Source organism: Centropristis striata, chromosome 6 (assembly GCF_030273125.1).
Source record: "Centropristis striata isolate RG_2023a ecotype Rhode Island chromosome 6, C.striata_1.0, whole genome shotgun sequence".
Lineage (NCBI taxonomy): Eukaryota > Metazoa > Chordata > Actinopteri > Perciformes > Serranidae > Centropristis > Centropristis striata.
In genome coordinates this window covers 34,275,036-34,296,120 of record NC_081522.1, presented here as the reverse complement: position 1 = coordinate 34,296,120, position 21,085 = coordinate 34,275,036, and the positions used below count along the sequence as shown (strand labels likewise).

Sequence of the window (21,085 nt, the reverse complement as noted above, 5' to 3'; positions counted from 1 at the left end):
TACACTTCTTGTCCTCAGAGTGTAGATATGTCTGCTGCTGCCAGCTGTCTGCTGACTGAAGATCAGTTTCTGTGCTCCATCTGTCTGGATGTGTTCACTGATCCAGTCAGCACACCATGTGGACACAACTTCTGCAAAACCTGCATCACTAAACACTGGGATAAAAATGTCCCATATCAGTGTCCCAACTGTAAAAAGGTTTTCTACACAAGACCTCAACTGCAAGTCAATACTTTCATCTCTGAGATGGCTGCTCAGTTCAGACAGTCAGCTCAACAGAAAGCCAGCAGCAGCAGATCAAAGCAGCAAGTTTCCAAACCAGGAGAAGTTCCCTGTGACGTCTGCACTGGAACCAAACTGAAGGCCCTGAAGTCCTGCCTGGTGTGTCTGGAGTCCTACTGTGAGACTCACCTGGAGCCTCATCTGACGAGGCCGGCCCTGAAAAGACATCAGCTGATCGACCCTGTGGAGAACCTGGAAGGCAGGATGTGTCCGAAGCACGATAAACTGCTGGAGCTGTTCTGTAAGACCGACCAGACGTGTGTCTGCATGCTCTGCACTGTTTCAGACCACAAGACACACGATGTTGTTCCTCTGAAAGAAGAATATAAAGGAAAGAAGGCCAAGCTGGGGAAGACAGAGGCTGAAATTCAGCAGATGATCCAGAAGAGACGACTGAAGATTGAAGAGATCAAACACTCAGTGGAGCTCAGTAAGGAAGATGCAGACAGAGAGACAGCAGATGGTGTTCAGGTCTTCACCGCTCTGAAGGAGTCTGTTGAGAGAAGCCAGGCCGAGCTCATCGACACAATCAAAGAGAAGCAGAGAAAGACAGAGAAACAGGCTGAAGTCTTCATCAAAGAGCTGGAACAGGAAATCTCTGAGCTGAAGAAGAGAAGCACTGAGGTGGAGCAGCTCTCACAGTCTGAAGACCACCTCCACCTCCTCCAAAGCTTCACCTCCCTGAACGCTGCTCCACCCACCAAAGACTGGACAGAAATCAACGTCCGTCCACCTTCATATTTGGGGACTGTGAGGAGAGCTGTGAATCAGCTGGAGATGAGGCTCAGTAAACAGATGAAGAAGCTGCTTGCTGAGGCTGAGCTGAAGAGGGTCCAGCAGTCTGCAGTGGATCTGACACTCGATCCTGATACAGCACAACCCAACCTTATCCTGTCTCATGATGGAAAACAAGTTAACTGTGGTGATGTAAAGAAGAATCTCCCAGACAACCGAAAGAGATTTTATTGTGTCTGTGTCTTAGCAAAGCAAAGTTTCTCTTCAGGAAGATTTTACTACGAAGTTAAGGTTAAAGGGAAGACTGAGTGGGATTTAGGAGTGGCCAGAGAGTCGATCAACAGGAAGGGAAACATCACATCAAGCCCTCAGAATGGTTACTGGGTGATATGTTTGAGGAATGAAAATAAGTATGAAGCTTGTGCTAGCCCTTCAGTCCGTCTCTTTCTGAAGTCTCGGCCTGAGAAGGTGGGGGTGTTTGTGGATTATGAGGAGGGTCTGGTCTCCTTTTATGACGTTGGTGCTGCAGCTCTCATCTACTCCTTTACTGGCTGCTGCTTCACTGAGAAACTCTACCCATACTTCAGTCCAGCTCCTAATCATGCTGGTAAAAACTCTGCCCCTCTGATCATATCTCCTGTCAATGACACTAGACACTACAGAACAATACTTCTGATGTAAAGTCTATACATCGTTGGTTTAGCAGATTCTGATTAGTACATTATTTCCAGATTTTAGACAATGATAGAGTAAATTAGAAAATATGAAATGTACTTTAATGAATGTATTACCTGCCTTCAAGACTGTTCAATCATCAGAACAATGGACTCATTAACAGGAAGCTTTTTCTACTGTTGCCTGTTTATTGTAAATATTACAAGTGTTAAATACTGAAACAAATTAGTCCTGAAAGTCATGCAACCCCTTATATATTAATGGAAGCTTTTCAAAATAAGGTGTTTTAAGGGTTTTATTTCACACCATTTCAAATTGAAGGGCAAATTAAGAAATCTCTTTCTGGCACATTTTCTGGGGTAAATCATGTATATATTTGCTCGTTTTGCAGACCAGAGTAAATTTGTCTGCCTGCTGTATTTTTATTTTGTTTTGTGTTCACTTCTCTGACTGTAAAGTTTGAAGAAAGTGAATAAATTCTCAACTGAATAAAAACAAAGAGAGTTTCAAATGCATTTCTCTTAGAGTACCTCAAAATTGTGCCACATTTTATTGAGAAATATTCTACTTTAACTTCACTACATTAACAGCTTTTTTAATAGTCAAATTTTAGATAACAAAATATGATCCGTTTATAAAATATGATCAGTTGATCCAGATAAAACTATCAAAATGATATCATGTAGTAACAATTAACTTGACAATACAATACAATACATATGAATACATCTAATATACATACTAATGATCCAATAATAATATAGTATAACTGACTACTTTTACTACTTAAAGTCCATTTTGTTGCTTGTACTTATGTACTTGTATTAACTTGAGTGTTTTCATTTTATGTTATTTTATACTTCTACAGCACTGCATCTCAGAGACTAAATGTTTTACTTTTTACATAACTAGTTGTCTGATAGCTTTAGTTACTCTTCAGTTTTTTGTCCCTTTCCCGTCCCATGAATATCACGTATCTCCAGATGTGATGATATTGAATGTTTGTAATAAAATTAAGGATGAAGTGTTCCTTTATTATGTTGAGAAAATTCTCCAACTTCTGCAGCTAAACAAACTCTTTAAAAGCCCTCTCAGAATAGATGGAAAATGCATCGTCACCAAGCTGATTTGTGAAGAGATACATTTCAAACAATTGACAATAGAATATGATGTATCGCCGTAGATTAAACAAGCCAACAATATATAAATGAGTTAAAATCAGCACAACCTCAAACATCTACAGCTGTAAAATGCGACATAGAGATTAATGCAGCAGTAATACTATGTTAAAACTTCTTATTTTATAATATTGAGCAGTAAAATGTTCCCTTCGCTCTGGTTTGTTACTGCAGCTTCAGCTTTTTGTCTGGGTAGGTGAGACACAAGTGGATTTGTTTAGATACCAGTATCAGAGACTGCTTACACTGTTACAGTTATATTATTTTACCAAACTGTATCTTTACTTTAACAATTTAAGAAAGGTATTGTCATTTGTTCCTTGATTTATGTCTATAAGTTTCTTCTCAGTTATGACTGTCAAAAAAATATTTGCTATTTGTTCTCTGTATGGATTTGTAATTGAATAACAACAACAATACAACAAATAAACACGCTGGGAAGAAAAAAAAAAGGTATCTTAACAAGAGAAAAGAGCACAAAATGTCCCATAAAGAATGAATCCCAACCATGACCCAAAGGAAGTGTATAAAGAAATGAGAATATATGAATAAGAACAAAAATAAAAGGTGTACAAAGAACAGAAACATATACTTTTCTCTTTTGTACTCACCATGTGTCTCTGCCTTCTGCTGTATCTATATATTAGTTAGAGGAAAAAAAACATATTTTATAAAGTGCTTCATCATGTCAGTTGTCCAGCAGATGGCGGAGTCACACCACAGATCAGAACAAGAGTTTATAGTAAATTACTTTATTGAAAGGCTGAACAGGAAACACTCACATGTCAGTCAGCAGTTTTAAAAACTTTAACAGACACACTTTATGTACATTTATTTAATTTTCCACAATAAATACAAATAAAAACCTTGTTAAACATTAAAATTGACTTAAACAGACAGAAACATATTGTTTCTGCAGGACTCAGGTTTAGCGGTGACCTTTGACCTGCAGGCGGTTCAGGCGGGGTTGGCGTTGGGCCGTGTGGACGAGGGTCTGGTGATGGTGCTGTGGCTGATCTGATAGCAGGTTTGGTTCTGTCCCCCGTCGTCCTCTGCTCCGTACGCCATCAGACACAAATCCATCCACGGTACTGTACTTCAAGTACTGTACTTCACAAACATTTTTCCTTTCAATTTCCATTTTATGTTACTATACTTCTGCCATACAGTTCAGAGGTAAATTGTATTATTTACTCCACTACATTTGTCTGACAGCTTAAGTTACTTTCCAGATTACAGTTTATTATCCTTTCCCTGTAAAAAACAAAATAAAAAACAAACAAACAAACATGCATGCATCTCCAGATGTGTTGATTTTGAATGTTTGTGTTAAAATGAAGAATGAAGTGTTCCTTCATGTGTTGAGAAAATTATCCAACTTCTTCAGCTAAATAAACTCTTAAAAACCCTTCAGCTGGAAAATGCATCATCACAAAGCTAAAAACAGCTGTTTTTCTGACTTTTTAGATAAATGTAATTCTTACAGGACAACCCCACCAAAATAATGTTATAGATATAATGCATTACTGTAGATTAAACTACAGCAACGCATCAACACGTTGAACAATCTGAAACATATGCAGCAGTAAAATGCAACACACAGATCAATGCAGCAGTAATATTAATCCAAAAATATCATATGTAATGATAAAACACATGCTTTTCCTTGTAGTGGAGCATTTTTACAGTGCAGTTAGTACTTTTACAACAGAAAAGGATCTGAATACCTCCTCCACCTCACCCTCTTAATGACAGGTCCTGACAGGTTGGGCTACAACAACGTCACTTGCTGGAAATGTAAGTGAAAGTTAGTGAGCGACAGCAGAGCTGCAGTCGAGTCAAGTCTCTCTATTTCTCTCTAAAGAAACTTTAAACTGAATCCAGCAGGATTTTCTCAACAACAACAGCAGAATCTGTGTCAAACTCAGGTGAGTAAACTGTCCTACAGAGACAAAATACACTCACTGAAGATTTAGTCAAAGTTTAGTTCAAACCAGAAACTTACTGTTTTACATTTGTTTGACCATATAATGAATATTACACCATACATATGTGTCAATTTAGATTTTTTTAAAGTGTAAATTCCCTCTTTATGTGAGACTGAACTGCATTTTTATCCATCGGCCCACGTATTGATTAATTCTAGGTTGAAAATCAAACGACTGCAGGAGCAGCCACGTTTATAAAGGCTGGCTTTTATCCAATGGGTGTGGAGAAAGCATGAAGTACTGTCATCATGCGGCTGTTTGATGTCAATCAACAAACTGCCATTTATGTAACTTTAGATTTCTGCTGATCTACATTTTAGAGGCAAATATTGTACTTTCTACTCCACAACACTTAGATGACAACTTTAGTTACTATTCAGATCAAGAGTTATCATGAAAAACATGAGAAATGTAATGATGATTAATGAAAATGAGTCATGCCTTGACAACCTAAACAAATGTTTCAATAATAATAATCCAATAATATATGTGTTTATACAGTATATAACAATCTGAGTGGGTCCATTCTGCAAAAGGAGTACTTTTACTTTTGATACTTTAAGTGCATTTTAATGCTGATACTTTTGTACTTTTACTTAAGAAAGGGATCTGAATACCTTTTTGCATCACTGGTCAAGTGCAGGTTAACCTCTCACTGTCTTTACAACCTTAAGCCCAACAGGGAAACGTTCAGGGCACCCAAAAGTCATAAGCTATTGCAGATCTGAATAGAATATAATGGAAAGGAACAAAAATTGAAAATTTGCAGCAACATAAACTAGGAAATATACTATTATACTAATTTTTTCGGTTTTAATTGGGGATGGAGGGTGGGTATGACACAACCTACTTTTTGTCCCACATTGCTTTGTTGGGATCTGGTCAGCTTGAGTTAAGATACTTCACAGACTTAACATCTATTTAACCATACCCACTGAGTATTTTCTTATTTTTAATCAAAAGTGGTGCTTGGGGAAATTCAGTGGTCACTAGAAATACTACACCTTTGCAAATAACCATAAGATATGTATTTACAGTTGTGTTTTTTCATACTCCTTGTCCTCAGACAGTAGATATGTCTGCTGCGGTCAGCTGTCTGCTGACTGAAGATCAGTTTCTGTGCTCCATCTGTCTGGATGTGTTCACTGATCCAGTCACCACACCATGTGGACACAACTTCTGCAAAACCTGCATCACTAAACACTGGGATATTAATGTCCCATATCAGTGTCCTAACTGTAACAAGGTTTTCTACACAAGAACAGAGCTGCAAGTGAATCTGAAATCTCTGAGCTGAAGAAGAGAAGCACTGAGGTGGAGCAGCTCTCACAGTCTGAAGACCACCTCCACCTCCTCCAAAGCTGCACCTCCCTGAACGCTGCTCCACCCACCAAAGACTGGACAGAAGTCACCGTCCATCCACCTTCATATGAGGGGACTGTGAGAAGAGCTGTGAATCAGTTGGAGGAGACGCTCAGTAAACAGATGAAGAAACCGTTTGAGGCTGAGCTGAAGAGGGTCCAGCAGTCTGCAGTGGATCTGACACTCGATCCTGATACAGCACAACGCAACTTAATCTTGTCTGGTGATGGAAAACAAGTTAAACATGGTGATGTGAAGAAGAAACTTCCAAACAAACCAGAGAGATTTGATCATTGTGTCGATGTCTTAGCAAAGCAAAGTTTCTCCTCAGGGAGATTTTACTACGAAGTTCAGGTTAAAATGAAGACTGACTGGACTTTAGGAGTGGCCAGAGAGTCGATCAACAGGAAGGGAAACATCCCACTGACACCTCAGAATGGTTACTGGACAATAAGTTTGAGGAATGAAAATGAGTATGATGCTCGTGCTTACCCTGCAGTCCGTCTCTCATTGAAATCTCGGCCTGAGAAGGTGGGGGTGTTTGTGAATTATGAGGAGGGTCTGGTCTCCTTTTATGATGTTGATGCTGCAGCTCTTATCTACTCCTTTACTGGCTGCTGCTTCACTGAGAAACTCTACCCATACTTCAGTCCAGCTCTCAATTATGCTGGTAAAAACTCTGCCCCTCTGATCATCTCTCCTGTCAATCACGCTGAGTAGAATAACCAGTTAATTTGCATTATCTACCTTCAAGACAGTTAAATCAAAAAAGTTAAATCAGAAATAAGAAGCATTCACACTTTCCTTAAATGTCTGGATGCTGAATTCAAAACCTTTTTTGTCTTTGTGTTGTACATATAGCAAGTGTTTCATACTGTCACTAATTACTGGGGAGAGCAACCTTAATTTGTAAAATAAAAAAATAAAAAAATTCAAAATAGTGGTGGTTCATGATAAAGTTTGTTTCCTAGATGTATTGTGATTTATCTCATTCATTTTAGTATTAATTATTGGTCAGTCACTGATGATTTTTTTTTAATTTGTTGGAGAGGAATAAATTACAAATGATAATTTTGATGTAGACTAAGCTAAATAGTGATCTAGCATGCAAATATTAATTAAAGCAGTAGCCTATAATGTTTGATTTTATCCAGTTTTATGTTGTTGTTTTTGTTGCAGGTCATCAATTTGACAAATCATTTAAAACTACAACTAGTTGTATGAAAAACTGCTGTGTACCATTAAAAAAATTCAATAAAATCAAAGAAAAAGCAAAAGTGTCCAGTGCGTTGTATTTCCTCTCAACCATTTTGGACTTAACACAGGATGAAATAACTCAGTCTTTTCAGGTGTTGATTTAGTATTAATTCTTTATTCATATTGGTCAAAAAGTCATTGATATTTGAACATCAACAATATCTGTTCAAGAAAAACTTTCAACTTTCAGTCTCTTCAGACACCTTGTAGGCAGGCGACTAGCCAGTTGATTTCTCATAGTTTAGATCACCACCGTCCAGGGTCGATCACAAAAGCACAACTATATTTGCAAAATAGAAACAAGATACATTTTTTTTACTATAAATTTAGTGGAGCTGTGAGAGAAAAACTGGAGATGTGCCATGTTCAGGTCATATGGGTTTGATGGTTAACAGAGAAAAGGACAGTTGTGACCGCAGAGTTTAGTTGTGTCTGGGTTAAAATACTACTTGTTGACAGGGACAGACATCGACTGATGTGAGGTCTCCATGTAATTCTGTGGTTATCTAAAAACCAAAGTCAGTTATATCAAAGCTTTTAGAAAAGTCATTGGACCCACTGAATCATCAATGTTTTGAAATCTCAGTTGTACTTGTGATTTAACCAATGGACACTGTTTATCTTCAGATGTGTTTTATTTGAATGTTCATGATAAATTGAAGGATGAAGTGTTCCCCTTTGTGTTGAGGAAATTCTCCTACTTCTTAAAGTAAGCTAAATAAACTCTTAAGTCTCTTAAGTCTGGCTTTTATCCAATGGGTGTGGAGGAAGCAGGATGTACTGTCATCATGGAGCTGTTTGATGTCAATCAAACTATAAATGTGGGTCAGATGTAATGGTGAAATGTAACCAAGCACATTTACTCAAGCACTGTACTTAAGTTAATTTTTTTACTTTACTTCAGCACTTCTATACATATGCCCTTCAAATTATCAACAGATATGTAATAAAAGTTTTGTTTTTTCATCTTTTTTGTCCTCAGAGTGTAGATATGTCTGCTGCTGCCAGCTGTCTGCTGACTGAAAATCAGTTCCTGTGCTCAATCTGTCGGAATGTGTTCACTGATCCAGTCACCATACCATGTGGACACAACTTCTGCAAAACCTGCATCGCTAAACACTGGGATAAAAATGTCCAGTGTCAGTGTCCCAACTGCAAAGAGGTTTTTGATTCAAGACCTCACCTACGAGTCAATACTTTCATCTCTGAGATGGCTGCTCAGTTCAGACAGTCAGCTCAACAGAAAGTCAGCAGCAGCAGCTCAGAGCAGCAAGTTTCTAAACCAGCAGAAGTTCCCTGTGACGTCTGCACTGGAACCAAACTGAAGGCCCTGAAGTCCTGCCTGGTGTGTCTGGAGTCCTACTGTGAGACTCACCTGGAGCCTCATCTGACAAGGTCAGGCCTGAAAAGACATCAGCTGATTGACCCCGTGGAGAACCTGGAAGGCAGTATGTGTCTGAAGCACGATAAACTGCTGGAGCTGTTCTGTAAGACCGACCAGACGTGTGTCTGCATCCTCTGCACTGTTTCAGACCACAAGACACACAATGTCGTTCCTCTGAAAGAAGAATATGAAGGAAAGAAGGCCGAGCTGGGGAAGACGGACGCTGAAATTCAGCAGATGATCCAGAAGAGACGACTGAAGATTGAGGAGATCAAACACTCAGTGGAGCTCAGTAAGGAAGATGCAGACAGAGAGACAGCAGATGGTGTTCAGGTCTTCACCGCTCTGAAGGAGTCTGTTGAGAGAAGCCAGGCCGAGCTCATCGACACGATCAAAGAGAAGCAGAGAAAGACAGAGAAACAGGCTGAAGGCTTCATCAAAGAGCTGGAACAAGAAATCTCTGAGCTGAAGAAGAGAAGCACTGAGGTGGAGAAGCTCTCACAGTCTGAAGACCACCTCCACCTCCTCCAAAGCTTCACCTCCCTGAACGCTGCTCCACCCACCAAAGACTGGACAGAAGTCACCGTCCGTCCACCTTCATTTGAGGGGACTGTGAGGAGAGCTGTGAATCAGCTGGAGGAGACGCTCAGTAAACAGATGAAGAAGCTGTTTAAGGCTGAGCTGAAGAGGGTCCAGCAGTCTGCAGTGGATCTGACACTTGATCCTGATACAGCAAATCCCTGGCTCATCCTGTCTGATGATGGGAAACAAGTTAACTGTGGTAATGTAAGGAAGAATCTCCCAAACAACCCAGAGAGATTTTATTGTGGTAATGTCTTATCAAAGCAGAGTTTCTCTTCAGGAAGATTTTACTACGAGGTTCAGGTTGAAGGGAAGACTGGGTGGAATTTAGGAGTGGTGAGAGAGTCGATCAACAGAAAGGGAGTCAACACACTGGCACCTCAGAATGGTTACTGGACAATATGTTTGAGGAATGAAAATGAGTATGGTGCTCGGGCTGACCCTGCAGTCCGTCTCTCTCTGAAGTCTCGGCCTGAGAAGGTGGGGGTGTTTGTGGATTATGAGGAGGGTCTGGTCTCCTTTTATGACGTTGATGCTGCAGCTCTTATCTACTCCTTTACCGGCTGCTGCTTCACTGAGAAACTCTACCCATACTTCAGTCCTTTTAATATCGATGCTGGTAAAAACTCTGCCCCTCTGATTATCTCTCCTGTCAATTACACTGAGTAGAACCACCATTTGATTTTCTACAGAAACATTCACTTTCATTTAAAATCATGTATATAACTGGTGATATTTTTCTTTGAATTGATGCTAAATTGAGAACCTTTTGTCTGTGCGTTGTCCATATAACAAGTGTTTCAGACTCTCTAATTACTGGTGAAAGCTTTTCAAAATAAGGTTTTAAAGATGTTCAGTTTCCATTACCATTGTGTTTTATAAGTTTGTTTCTTATATGTATGGATGTATCTGATTTGTTTTTACATTATTAATAACTATTGGTTCACAGCAGCAGCCCGAAATGTTTGATTTTCTCAAGCGCTTTTGTCTTGTTTCTTTGCAGATCACCAATTTGACAGACTCTTTAAAACTTCAACTAGTTGTATGAAAAAGTGCTGTGTAGCAATAAAAACAAAGGACAAAAAAAAAAAAAAAAAAAAGCTCAGTGTGTTCTCTTTCCTCTAAACCATTTTGGAATTTAAGCAGACAAAAGGAATACATAATTCACTCATTTTTAGGTGTTAAGTGATATTTGAACATCAACAAAGTGTTTTAAAAAAAAAAAAAAAAAAAAAGTCAGCAGAATCAGAATCCTCGTGGTATAGATCACCACCATCCAGGGTCGATCACAAAAGCACAACCAATACTTACAAAATAGATACAAGAGCAAAAGTTTAGTATACATTAAGTGGAGCTGTGGTAGAAGAACTGGAGAGGTGCCATGTTCAGGTCATATGGGTTTGATGGTTGACAGAAAAAGAAAGCTGTGACTGCAGAGTTTAGTTGTGTCGGGGTTAAAATACTACTTGTTGACAGGGACAGACGTCGACTGATGTGAGGCCTCCATGTTAATTCTGTTCTTATCTATTAAACACCAAAGTCAGTTATATCAAAGCTTTTAGAAATCATTGAACTGAATCATAACTTGAAAACTCATTTGTACTTGTAATGAACAAACACAAACCAGGTCTCACAGAATAAAGAGCTTTAATAATAATTATCACTAATTTCAGTTTTAAGTCCTTGTTGTGTTTCACTCTAGAGGTTTCTCCTTCACTGTGATCGGTCCAACAGTTGTTTCCTGTTCCCACTGAGCACCTGAGACACAGAAAAACATTTAACAGCTCACTCCAAATGTGCATATAAGGATGGTTTATGGTGACTTATGACCTTTTTATGGATCATTTGCATAGTTTTATTTTTATGAATTTAAACTCCTAAAAATGTGTGTTACTTTCCCAACTTTTTAGAAGGTAAAAGTCCCAAATACGAGAGATACCATTAAAATAGCTAAAACAGCTTAAAAACAAACAGTGAAAAGTAATATATGCTCAAAATCAGATTCAATTATCTTGATTATATCCGTAATAAACAAGTAAAAGTGGAATTAATTCAATCAATTGAAATCGATTTTTAATGGTGTTGGTAAATGTGTCAACTTGTTTCCAGAATAGATTCAGGTTGATCAAAGTTTCATGTGTCGTCTCTGTGATGAATTCCATTGGAGCATGTGAAACCTGTCCCACTGGTCCTGAGTCCATCCACTCACCTGTCCCAGCCAGGTGACTCTGACCTCCACAGTCTGTATCACAGCAGCTGCAGACTTGATGGCTGCCACTGGCCTCCCTCCACCTGTCAATCAAAAGCTCTGCATTTAATAAACCATACAAGTTAAAAGATAGTTTGCATCTCTTCACGTCTGGAGATTTTTTTTTTTTTCCAATCACCTGACAGCTACATGTAACTTTGAAATCAGTAATAAAGTAATAGTAATATAAAGTGTAAGATGAGCATTTCGTTTTCTTTGTTTCCGATTACCTGCCTGGTCTCAAACAAACCCTGAACTTTGACCAAAGTAGTTTTATTGCGCAATTTAACGTTGGTAACATGTTAAGATTTCAGATCATTTATATAATTTTTTACATTCAAAATGTATCACTTTTTTTGCTTCTTTTATTCTAGTCATCATTTATCCATTTATTATTTATATTATTTTCATTATTATGATTATTTCCATTGTCATTATTATGATTATCATAATTATTAGATGTGGATTGTTTATACTTTGTTTACCAATTGGCTGTGAGCATTATCTGGCCAAAATTTGCTGACATAGTTCTGTGATTCCTACGACACGTTGACCTACAACTTCACAAAAAAAGAAAAGAAATGCCTGCCTGAAATACATGAACACGTTGTGCGGCTGCAGGAACAACTTATCATTGTGAATGTACCCGAATTGTAACTTGAATATTATATACATTTTTTTTTATCTGTGCACCGAAATACTTCAGTGTGGCAAAAAAGTAAAAACACTGATATTGGTGGTATTTTGTTGCAGCAGAAAGGATGATGGGAGTTGTAGTATTGGTGGTGTCTCACCCGTTGGAGAATGAACAGGCCTTGCTGGTGGCGTCGACAGCTGCAGCAGCTGCTGTGGCTCTCACACTGCAGGTGACGTAGATCTAAAGAGACACGAAGAAATGTTCAGTCAAGGTTTGTCTTCATAGACACCAACAGCCACCAGGAAGAACAGAAACTAGTTTGAAAATACTGTAAGTATTTAATTTATTCAAGCAGAAGTTAAACAGGATGTGTGTGATGTGTTTGAGACGCACCACGCCGCTGTCGTCCTGCTGGAACCGGAACGCCTCCACCTCAAACTGCAGCCTGTCATCCTGAGACCGAGGCAGGAAGCCAGAGCCAGAGCCAGTCAGCTGACTGTCAAAGAGGCACCTGAACGCAACACAGAGGACCTTGAGATAAAGACACCTGAATGCTACACAGGACCATGAGATAAAGACACCTGAATGCAACACAAGAAGGTGAGAAAGACAGGGCACGCAAACGCAACATATGGATGTTAGACAGACGGACACCTGAACACAACACAGAGGACCATCAGACAGAGAAGACGCCTGAATGCACTACAAAGTACAGTCAGACAGAAGACACCTGAACACAACACAGAGGACTGTGAAAAGACACCTGAATGCAACAGAGGACCGTGAGAAAGAGAAGACACCTGAATGCAACACAAGAGGGTAAGAAAGACAGGGCACTCAAATGCAACATTTGGGTGTAAGACAGACTGGACACCTGAACACAACACAGAGGACTATCAGACAGAGAAGACACCTGAACGCAACACAGTTGCAGTTCAGTAAAAATTATAAAATTAACCCATCACGACATTATACATACACAGACATGGGGCATTAAACACAAAATGATTTACTTTACTTATTAAACTTAAAAAAAAAAAAAAAAAAACTTAAATCACATTTCCTTCTTCCTCATTGAAAACTGCAGGATGTGTGATTTTAAAAACATTTTTCCACTGCAGCGCTGCTGGACACAAGAGGTCTCCCTATCACCACAGAAAAATGGATTCTGTGTTTGTGCACAGAAGACTAAAAGTTTCTGTCACACTTTGTGCATGCTGCATAATGAACCAACTGCTGTTTGTACGCTTGTTAAACTGAGATTTAAGTGTTTTATTGTGGAGGGAGACTTCACCACCACCACCACCACCAGTATCCCAGTAAGCTGACCCGTTGTTTCCAAGGAAGACGTATCGAGGGACGGTGTCGATGTTGGGGACCACAGTGGCCACGCAGCTGTCCACCGTCACTCTGAGAGGGACGTGATGAAACTGTTTGACTGAAACTTCAAACCTCATCATGTCTCCCAGCAGGAACTGAGCAGACGGGCGAGACAGCTGCCAATCATCTGAGAGACGAAAGCAAAACACAGGATCATGGTTTGTCTCTAGAAGTATTTTGCAACTGCCTGATGGCTCAAATCCTGTTAGATTAGCTACTAAAATAAAAACTAACTGTTCTCAGTGGTAGAAAGTAACTAAGTACATTTACTCTTGCTGTCCCAAGTACAATTTTTAAGTCCATTTCTTCACTACATTTGAGAGAAATAATGTACTCTTCACTACTTTGCAGAGTAATATTTCACAAACAAGACATGCTATTCATTTATAAAAACTTTAAATAAAAACATTAAAAAGTATCAAATAGTTCAAATCAGCTCCACCTTGACCAACACAAACATTATAGTGCAACTCTTGTATTAATACAACAGTAATTTTTAAAAAAGCAAGTTTGCATTAAAGGTGATAATTTTACTGAACAGGAATTTTTAAATCCAACTTTTACTTGTAGTTTAGTTCTTTTAAATCAAGGCTGAATAATTTTCGGTGTAGTGCTGAAATGCATTAAATTAAATAATTTCCTATATTCCCATTTATTTATATTTTAGTCCACCCTTTAGCAGGTTTTCATTGTATTTCAATGTCTTTTTATGTCAAGTACTTTGAACTGTCTTGTTGCTGAATTGTTCTATATAAATAAACGTACCTTGCCTTTTACTGTGGAAACCTATCTATATTTAATAATTTCAGTATTTCTGTCACTGCTGCCGATTTTGAGATTAATGCAGATCGACAGGACCCCAAAGGTTTGGTTATTTGGTTAACTGATCTAGATATGCACCACCAAAAAACTAAACTAAATGAAGTTAGAATAAGACACCCACCAGTCATGAGTCTGATGGAGAAAAGGAGACTTTCCTCTGAAGCTTTGGTGGCGCTGAACGGACTCCAGGTTGGATTCAGAAGCCCGCTGCTCACATCATGCTTCCTAAAAACCAAACAAATACAGGAAAAATATAAAAATACTTAGAAAGTAGCATGAAATTGAATTGTAGTAGAGTTCTAATGTTTTAGTTGGGTATTTCTGAGGCAAATATTTATAATCCGCTACATGCTTTGATGACTTTAGTTACTTTGTCCCAACTTTTTTTTGGAAACAGGGTTGCAGTTAAAATTTCAGCTGCAACATTAAAGAAACAAGAATTGTATATACTATTATCCTTCAATTTATTTTGATACCAATACTTTTACTTCCAGTTTTGAACGCAGGAATTTTACTTCCAACAGTATTTTTACTGGAGGGCACTACTACCTTTACTTCAGTAAAATGGTCAAGTACTCCTTCCACTGCTGCTACAGTAAACTGACAAAAACTCAAGGCAAAACAAGTATATCTTTTGGTCCAGTTGTAGAAAATCTGACCTCTGGTAGTGACACTGGATGCTGACTGCGACGTCTCTGGTTCGGATGATTTGACCATCCGCCAGAGGACGGGGAGTGTGGAGCAGCATGAAGGTGTAGACAAACGAGTCCTCAGTCATCTAAAAAAATAAAAAAATAAAAACTGTTTATTGCATTGTCAAGCCTGAAAACATGTTGTTAATCTATATTTTTTACATCACATAACCAACTCAAACACAGTGGACCAGCTAAAGAGACATTTTCATCAGGAGATGGAGGAGACCAAAAACGGAGCTAAAAGAGTGAATGTTGGGCTGAGATTAATCAGGTATGGACAAATATTAATGAAGGAGGAAGTTAGTATAAATGAATGCAGTTTATTTGATTTACAAACCTAAAATTGACCTTCTGGCTTCAACCAAGGCATTATTGTGTTCACAATAACCCTCTGAACCCGATACCGAATCAGGTTTTTTTTTTGTTGTCACATCTCAGATCTTTGACATTTAGGGGTAGTATCTTTGAAAAAACATCAGAAATGTGTTCTATGTGGTCCACTTGGTCTGTGGTATATCTCCCATAATTTTCCCTTAAGGATAACTGGGTCTGGGTTCCTATGGGTTAATGTTTTAACAGGATCTGGTTAGTGCAAATGGTTTATGTTTTAGCTATGTTTTAAATGTGTTTTTGACAGAAATATCAAAATTCTTTGCTTCGGTCCCTTTTACTAACAGAACCCATCATCAACTATGATCAGCTGAAGGACCAGCAGAAAGTTCAAATTCTGATGTTTTTACTGGTGAATAGTATTTATGCATTTATTTATTACTTGTGTATTCATGTTTATTCAGAGATTGTATGTTTTTATGTGTGTCATGTTTGTATTTTATATATTGGAGAAGTCAAAGACAAATTTCCACCACGGTGGACAATAGTCCTATCTATCTATGTAAATGCCCGTTTTCATAGTTTCTTTCTACAATGAACTGTGCATTTCTGGCGATTCTTTAAAGAAAACACTTTTCCCTCCTCACCTGCAGCTGACTGCCACATCCTTGCAGCTCTGACTCGAAGATCAGGACCTGGGCTTCAGGATCCTCCCCTGTGGCAGGACATCCTCCAAGCGTGACGTCTGCAGCTTGGAGAGGTTTACCGATCCCCAGCAGGTCTTTCTTGGCCTCCACCCGGACGGAGTTCTCCCCGCAGACGGCGCTGACGGTGTTGGGCACCGACGGAGTCTTCAGCTCAAAGTCTGGAGGATACTGAGGCTCCTCCTCAGGCAGCGGGTCTGGAAACCTCCAAGTCAGCGGCTGCTGGAAAGACTGCTTCTCCTGGAGAAGAGCTGGGACACAGGATGGATTAACAGCCTTCAGTTTGATTTGTTACACTATAAATAACATGGATGTGTACTTGAAAGTTAATTCAAGTGTTGAAATGATTAACTGACTCAGCTTTGGTCATTACGAGAACAACCAGTTAGTGCTCATCTGAAGTTTTTTTCCCCTTCTTAAAAAAAACACTTCTCAGAAAATCATAGATCTGCACTTCTAGTTTGAGGCTTCAGCTTTTAGCAGCATTATCAAATATTGACAATCCAGTCTAGTCCAGTTAAAGTTGCTCTCTGAACAAGTACATCGTCATTCAAAATCAATACTAATTCTACATACGTTTCCCATATTTCTATATATAAAAACACATTTCAACTTCATTTTCACAGCACCTTCTTACTTAGATAATAACACGCATTCAGTTTATTAATTAGCATCTTCAGAGATGAAAGATTATTGTTGAACAGTGGTGGAAGAAGTATTCAGATCCCTTACTTCAGTAAAAGTACTAATACCACACTGAAATTACTCCACTACAAGTAAAAGTTCTGCATTCAAAACTTACTGAAGTAAAAGTATAAAAGTATCAGCATCAAAAGTAAAAGTACTCGTTACGCAGATTGTTTTATATATTCTAAACATCTCATTGGATCATTTGTGTTGATGAATTTATGTAAGCAGTGTATTAATTTTGTAAAGGTAGGGCTCATTTAACTACCTAAAAAAAAAAAAAAAAAAAGACTGGTATGAGGTTTAATTTTTAAGTCTAATCATTTTAAATTAATCATGTTTTTTGTGTTAAATCTCAACCTGAAAAGTAACTAAAACCATCAGCTAAATGTAGAGTAAAAAGTACAAGATTCTCCTTAAAATTAAGTGGAGTAGAAAGTTATATAAAAGGGAAATACTCAAGTAAAGTACATGTACTTCCAAGTTACTACTTGAGCAAATGTACTTAGTTACATTCCATCAATGTTGTTGAGTCACGTGAGTAGAAATCTTTCAGTGACAATCTGATCAAAACAATTGAGTGTTAACCCTCTTGGGTCTGAGCATATTTTCCCTTTATATACCACATAATATTCACTATACTCATGTTTGGTATTTGGCATTTTCTCAGCACAACTTTAACATCATCTGACAATTATTTTTTCACTTTAACCCACTTTATTAACATATTGAGCCCAAAAATACACAAAAATCATGAAATCTGAAATAAAATTTTACTATTTATGACAATAAAAACCACAAATATGCTAAATGAACTGTTTAAGACCTGAAAAATTTAAACATAGGTTACAAATATGAACATATAAAAAGGTAAAATTCAAATATAATAAAAATATACATAAAAAAATGACCATAAAAACATGTTTATTTATAGGAACAGTGTTAGATAATTAGAGCCCTTTTTTCCATTTTTACTAAATGCCACACCTGCCTCGTCCCATCCTACTTTTACACTTGAATAAATATTTTTATGGTACCAAATTAAAACGATCATATCTTTGGTTTTACATGACCTCGGAACGTCAAACAGCCAGCGTGATCATGGAACCCAGAGGATGAAATCAAAGCATGAATAAAAGCAGTTTCAGGGGTTTTTACCTGCTGGTTCCTGGACTCCAGGCCGGTTTGGTCTCTGGTCCCCTGAGCTGCTGCCTTCAGGCTGAACGTTCCAGCTGAAGTCCTGCTGCGCTGTCGTTAAAGCTCCACACAACAGGCAGAACAGTATTCTGATGAACATCATGTCAAGTGTTTATTCTGTGTTTGATCTGTTTGAAAGGGACTCACCTGTGCAGCAGGTGGATTTGTAGAGCTCAAGTTAGGCTCCGCCCACCGTCTGATTGACCCGATGGCTCTCCAGCTGTGCCTCGTTCACCTGCAGCAAGCTGCTGAGACTTCTGAGGGACGGAAAATCACACTAGTAGAAAAAAAATGTGTAAATAAATAAATGCAGTAATAAATAAATAGATAAATGTAGAAATACATATATAAATAAATAAATGTATATATAAATAAAGGTATGAATAAATAAATACATGTGGAAATGCAAAAATAACTGGAAATAACTAAACAATACATGAATAAATAGATAAATAAATAAATAAATAAATAAATAAATAAATAAATAAATAAATAAATAAATAAATAAACTGATCAGTAGATAAAAAATGAAGAAATGTAGAAATTAAGAAATAAATATAAATATATATAAATATATACATTTATAAATATATGAATACATGTGTAAATGCAAAAATAAATCTGGAAATAATAAATGAAAAATTTACCTAAACAATAATAAAATACATGTAAAAAAATATAGAATTTACATTTATTTTTTTTGCATTTATCTCTCTATATTTTTAAAATGTATTTCTACACTTATTCATTTTTTAATCTATTTATTTATTTCTACTTATGTCACCTCTCGTCCCTCATATTAAAACAAATTTACTTGTTACAGTCGTCACATTTACAGTCAAAAAAGGTAGTTATTTAACATGATCTGTGGCCAACATTTATTCAAGTGACTGGGTTTGGTTTTAAATATTATAAATAAAAGATGCCTATCACAATAAACCTAAATGAAGGTCAATTTATACAGCTTTTAACCACATCTCACAGACTTAATGTCATTGTCTAAAAGACTCTGGCCTTCCACTGAAATACAATTTAAATATATGGCCATGTAACAGTTTTGTGTGTGTAGTGTGTGTGTGTGTGTGTGTGTGCGTCGCAAACTAATTAAGGTCCTGATGGAGTTCATCCTGTTAAAATTGTTTATGAATCATTAGAGGCAGAAAAACGTGCTCTCCCTCCGTGTCCTCCATATGAATAATTAGTCCAGACAAGGTCACACTAACACCCATGCTAAAACACACACACACACACACACACACACACACACACACACACACACACACACACATAGTGTTGCGGTGATGAACGTCCCCAGGGGGAAAAGAAGAGGAGAGAAAAAGGAGAAAGAAAACAGGAAGGTGGAGAAGAAGCCCAGATATACATCTGACAGTTAAGGTAGTTGGTAATTAATTTCTTTACCTTTGTTAAATATAAAATATTTATATATATTATATATATTTTTGATATTTTGTAATTTAAAGTTGAATATGATGCTTCATATTACCTTGGGCTACAGCACAAACTCTGTTCATTCTCTGTTCATAAACATATATATTAGAATGTGTTTACAATAGTTAATACATGCAACATAAATGAAAAGCCCCATTATTATTTTGTTGATGATTATCAAAAAGTTATCTTTAAAATATCACAAAAATGTGTAAAATGTGTGGGGGGAAAAAATCAGTAATATATCTTAGAATCAATAACTAAAAGACCTGAAATATCAGTCAAATATCAGAAAAAGATATATCAAAAACCCAAACTAGCAAAATACCTAAAAGACAACAACAAAAAAACAAACCAAAAACCTAATATCTTAAAATAAATTGCTAAACTTTTAAGAGAAAATCTATAAATATCTAAGGAAATTATTAGAAAAATATCATAGGAAAAAAATCAGAAAAATATCCAAGAAATGCTGCTAAAAACTAAATTTAAAAAAAAAATCTTCATGTATGTTTTTAAAGCCTGTAAATAATTCACATTTTTTCTGGTCCCTCCAGTATAACACAGCTCATGTTTTTAAGTGATTTATTGCTGTTTTTTCTCTTTGTACTTTTTGTACTTTATATACTATTTTTAAATATATATAAGAGAGAGGAAACCAGTGTGTGTGTGTGTGTGTGTGTATGTGTATGTGTGTTAGCATTAGCGCTAGCTCTGGTCATCTCTCTCCATTCATTTCCTGTGTTAGCAGCCTCCTGGGGCTGTTAGCGGCTCACCTTCACTGATATTAATGAGCTCTCTCGCTGCTCATTTCCTTTATTTATTAACTGTTAACAACCAGAGCAAAGAGGCCTGTGTGTGTGTGTGTGTGTGTGTGTGTGTTTGTGTTCAGGGTTCAGTCGTTTAAGTTTAATGTCGTGCTATTTTTACGCAGACGTGGCAGTTTGTTTTTTTTGTTGTTGTTGTTTCTAGAAAACGAAGCAGTTTGTTAATGATGATGATGGCAGCAAGTTTTTAGAACGACCTTGATGAAGGAGCGGAGAGTTTTTAGATGACAAAACTCTGCTGTGATCAGACTAGTAACAGGCAAAGAAACTAAATATAATACTTATACTACTACCACCAATAATAATAATGATATAATATACTTTATGTATATGGCACTGTATGCAAAACATGATTAATATTAAACTATTCTCATAATAAACCAATAAACTAATTTGTGCAACTGACAACAAATTAATATTACATTTAAAATAAAAATTTGCATGAAATTGTAACTTAATAAATGGTATTTAATACTGTGGGTGAGGTTAGATATTGTAAACATTTGCAAGAGTTTAAACATTTTGTATTAAAGGTTGTAAGCAAGGTTTACACACGGCCATAAAAGTATAAATTGTAGTGTAGTCTATAAAATACAAATTACTCTCAGGAAGATTCATAATAATAATAATAATTATTATTATTATAATAGAGTGCAACATACAGTT

General features: G+C 37.2%; 4 protein-coding genes across 4 annotated transcripts; 3 read left to right on the top strand and 1 right to left on the bottom strand.

The window, feature by feature from the left end:
* On the top strand, positions 1 to 1,698 carry LOC131973729 (E3 ubiquitin-protein ligase TRIM39-like). The gene has a single exon (XM_059335790.1). The coding sequence runs from the start codon at positions 28 to 30 to the stop codon at positions 1,696 to 1,698; it is 1,671 nt and encodes a 556-aa protein (XP_059191773.1). The 5' UTR covers positions 1 to 27.
* A 4,235-nt stretch (positions 1,699 to 5,933) lies between these two features.
* LOC131973728 (pyrin-like) lies at positions 5,934 to 6,940 on the top strand. The gene is made up of 2 exons (XM_059335789.1): positions 5,934 to 6,024; positions 6,105 to 6,940. The coding sequence occupies exons 1-2, from the start codon at positions 5,934 to 5,936 to the stop codon at positions 6,938 to 6,940; spliced, it is 927 nt and encodes a 308-aa protein (XP_059191772.1).
* A 1,528-nt stretch (positions 6,941 to 8,468) lies between these two features.
* On the top strand, positions 8,469 to 10,166 carry LOC131973522 (E3 ubiquitin-protein ligase TRIM21-like). Its single transcript, XM_059335537.1, has 2 exons — positions 8,469 to 8,698; positions 8,735 to 10,166. The coding sequence occupies exons 1-2, from the start codon at positions 8,469 to 8,471 to the stop codon at positions 10,110 to 10,112; spliced, it is 1,608 nt and encodes a 535-aa protein (XP_059191520.1). The 3' UTR covers positions 10,113 to 10,166.
* Positions 10,167 to 11,073: 907 nt separating this feature from the next.
* On the bottom strand, positions 11,074 to 18,280 carry LOC131972616 (zona pellucida sperm-binding protein 3-like). Its single transcript, XM_059334255.1, has 9 exons — positions 18,105 to 18,280; positions 16,203 to 16,510; positions 15,190 to 15,308; positions 14,652 to 14,755; positions 13,658 to 13,835; positions 12,722 to 12,839; positions 12,486 to 12,568; positions 11,653 to 11,735; positions 11,074 to 11,201 (listed from the first exon to the last, which is right to left on the bottom strand). The coding sequence occupies exons 1-9, from the start codon at positions 18,244 to 18,246 to the stop codon at positions 11,137 to 11,139; spliced, it is 1,200 nt and encodes a 399-aa protein (XP_059190238.1). The 5' UTR covers positions 18,247 to 18,280; the 3' UTR covers positions 11,074 to 11,136.
* Positions 18,281 to 21,085: the final 2,805 nt, after the last annotated feature.

What these genes read in the sequence shown, in the direction of transcription:
- LOC131973729 (XM_059335790.1), top strand. Translation starts at nt 28, where the DNA reads ATGTCTGCTGCTGCCAGCTGTCTGCTGACTGAAGATCAGTTTCTGTGC.
- LOC131973728 (XM_059335789.1), top strand. Translation starts at nt 5,934, where the DNA reads ATGTCTGCTGCGGTCAGCTGTCTGCTGACTGAAGATCAGTTTCTGTGC. An exon ending in TGATCCAGTCACCACACCAT is followed by an intron (nt 6,025 to 6,104) that starts GTGGACACAACT and finishes AACTGTAACAAG; the next exon opens with GTTTTCTACACAAGAACAGA.
- LOC131973522 (XM_059335537.1), top strand. Translation starts at nt 8,469, where the DNA reads ATGTCTGCTGCTGCCAGCTGTCTGCTGACTGAAAATCAGTTCCTGTGC. An exon ending in ATCTCTGAGATGGCTGCTCA is followed by an intron (nt 8,699 to 8,734) that starts GTTCAGACAGTC and finishes AGTCAGCAGCAG; the next exon opens with CAGCTCAGAGCAGCAAGTTT.
- LOC131972616 (XM_059334255.1), bottom strand. Translation starts at nt 18,246, where the DNA reads ATGATGTTCATCAGAATACTGTTCTGCCTGTTGTGTGGAGCTTTAACG. An exon ending in ATCCAGTGTCACTACCAGAG is followed by an intron (nt 14,756 to 15,189) that starts GTCAGATTTTCT and finishes TTTGGTTTTTAG; the next exon opens with GAAGCATGATGTGAGCAGCG. An exon ending in GAGTCACCTGGCTGGGACAG is followed by an intron (nt 11,202 to 11,652) that starts GTGAGTGGATGG and finishes TCTGTGTCTCAG; the next exon opens with GTGCTCAGTGGGAACAGGAA.